The 1,592-nt window shown below is 47.8% G+C and overlaps 1 protein-coding gene across 2 annotated transcripts in view; it reads right to left on the bottom strand.

Annotated features, from left to right (window-relative positions):
• The window catches only part of LOC104809026 (sugar transport protein 4), a 2,881-nt gene that overhangs the window by 347 nt on the left and 942 nt on the right, over positions 1-1,592 (bottom strand). Inside the window, exons 3-5 of one of the 2 annotated variants that reach the window (XM_019202027.1) lie at positions 1,385-1,589; positions 549-1,178; positions 1-467 (exon numbers count right to left, since the gene is read on the bottom strand). In XM_019202027.1, coding sequence (XP_019057572.1) covers positions 6-467; positions 549-1,178; positions 1,385-1,589 — 1,297 coding nt within the window. In that variant the 3' untranslated portion in view covers positions 1-5. Of the gene's footprint in view, positions 468-548; positions 1,179-1,384 lie in introns of both variants that reach the window. The other variant, XM_010534907.2, reaches the window with a different exon arrangement.

The following is a 1,592-nucleotide window of genomic DNA, read 5'->3' as shown; positions in this document are numbered from 1 at the left end:
GCTCTTCATACCGTCTTTTCTTGCATCTCGGCCGACCCGACGGAGACAGCTTCGTCGGGAATGAACCTTCCCCAGAACCAGTGAGCCTTCCAAACTCTATTCATCTCTTCAATTGGCATGTTTTTCGTCTCGGGTAAGAGGAAGTACATGAAGATCGTCATGATGAGGACGAAGACCGCGAAGAAGAAGAATAACCCGAATTTCAAATGGCAAAGCATTGTGAGGAAGAGTTGAGCCACGAGGAAAGTGAAGAACATGTTCACAGCCACATTGATGGCTTGAGCAGCTGATCGGATCTCTAGAGGACTGATCTCGCTCGGAACTAGCCACCCGAGGGGTCCCCACGACCAGGCGAAACCCGCAACGTATATGCATATCAATGCCACTATCAAATTAGCATCCGTTTTCCCGATGTTTCCCGTTCCCGTGACTCCAAACTTCACACCGATAAGTGCTCCAATCGCGATCTGTACATGACATTTCAAGAGATGTTAGAATCTAGTTCCATTAGACCAAGAACATTTAAAGGGTGTTTTCGGATATGTTACCTGAGTGATAAGCATCTGGATACCACCTTGAAGGAACAACACTCTCCTTCCATACCTATCCACCGTGAAGACAGAGACAAAGGTGCACAAGAGCTCGATAATTCCCGTGACCATGGCAGAGAAAAGAGCAGCTTTGTTACCGAACCCGAGCGTCTGAAACAGGACGGGGGCGTAGAACGTGATAACGTTGATCCCGGTTAGTTGTTGGAAGAAGGGAATGAAGAAAGTGATGATGAGTTGAGGTCGGTATCGAGGAAGCATGATGTTCTTCCATGGATGCTTCACTTGTTTAGCGACCTCGCTCGCGTAGATAAGGTCTTGGAATTCCTCCTCGACGTGCTCGGTTCCACGGATCTGCCGCAGCATTTCTCTCGCCTTCTCGGTGTGACCTCTCTCGATGAGCGAGTTCGGAGTGTCGGGAAGAATGAGAGCTCCGACCATGATCATGATCGCGGGCACGCAAGCGAGTCCGAGAGAGATCCTCCATCCGTATCCTCCTTTGATTTGAGCCGTGAAGTAATTGATGATCGTTGCAACGACGATTCCGAAGATAATCGCAACTTGGAATCCGATGTTGAAAGCTCCTCTAAGATTCGGCGGAGCCATTTCAGATAGATAAACCGGTACAGACTGTGAACGCACAAACACATGTTAGCTTTTCGTCCTTTTCGGCGGAACCAAACAATTATCGAACCGAATACCAACCTGAATTTTATGATTTTGAAAAACCCAAAATTTCTTTTAAAAATCTATTTTTTTCTTAATGAAAACCAAAACCGAACCGAAACCAAACCGAAAACCGAAACGTCTACCACTAGTTTTTTATGTTTCGTTACCTGATTAGCGAATCCGATGCCGAAACCGAGGAGTATACGGCCGATCAGAAGCATAGCGACGTTCTTAGCGAAGCCATTGAAGGCGGAGCCGAGCAAGAAGATGAGTCCTCCGAGGAACATGGACCATTTTCGGCCGAAAACCCTAGTCACCGTCGAGGCGAAGAACGAGGAGACCAGAGCGGCGAGGTATAGAGACGAAGTGAAGAGC

The sequence above is a fragment of the Tarenaya hassleriana genome, unplaced genomic scaffold (genome assembly GCF_000463585.1).
Source record: "Tarenaya hassleriana unplaced genomic scaffold, ASM46358v1 Cleome15, whole genome shotgun sequence".
Classification (NCBI taxonomy): Eukaryota; Viridiplantae; Streptophyta; class Magnoliopsida; order Brassicales; family Cleomaceae; genus Tarenaya; species Tarenaya hassleriana.
Note: the sequence above shows the minus strand (reverse complement) of the source record. Positions and strands in the feature narration are given on the sequence as shown.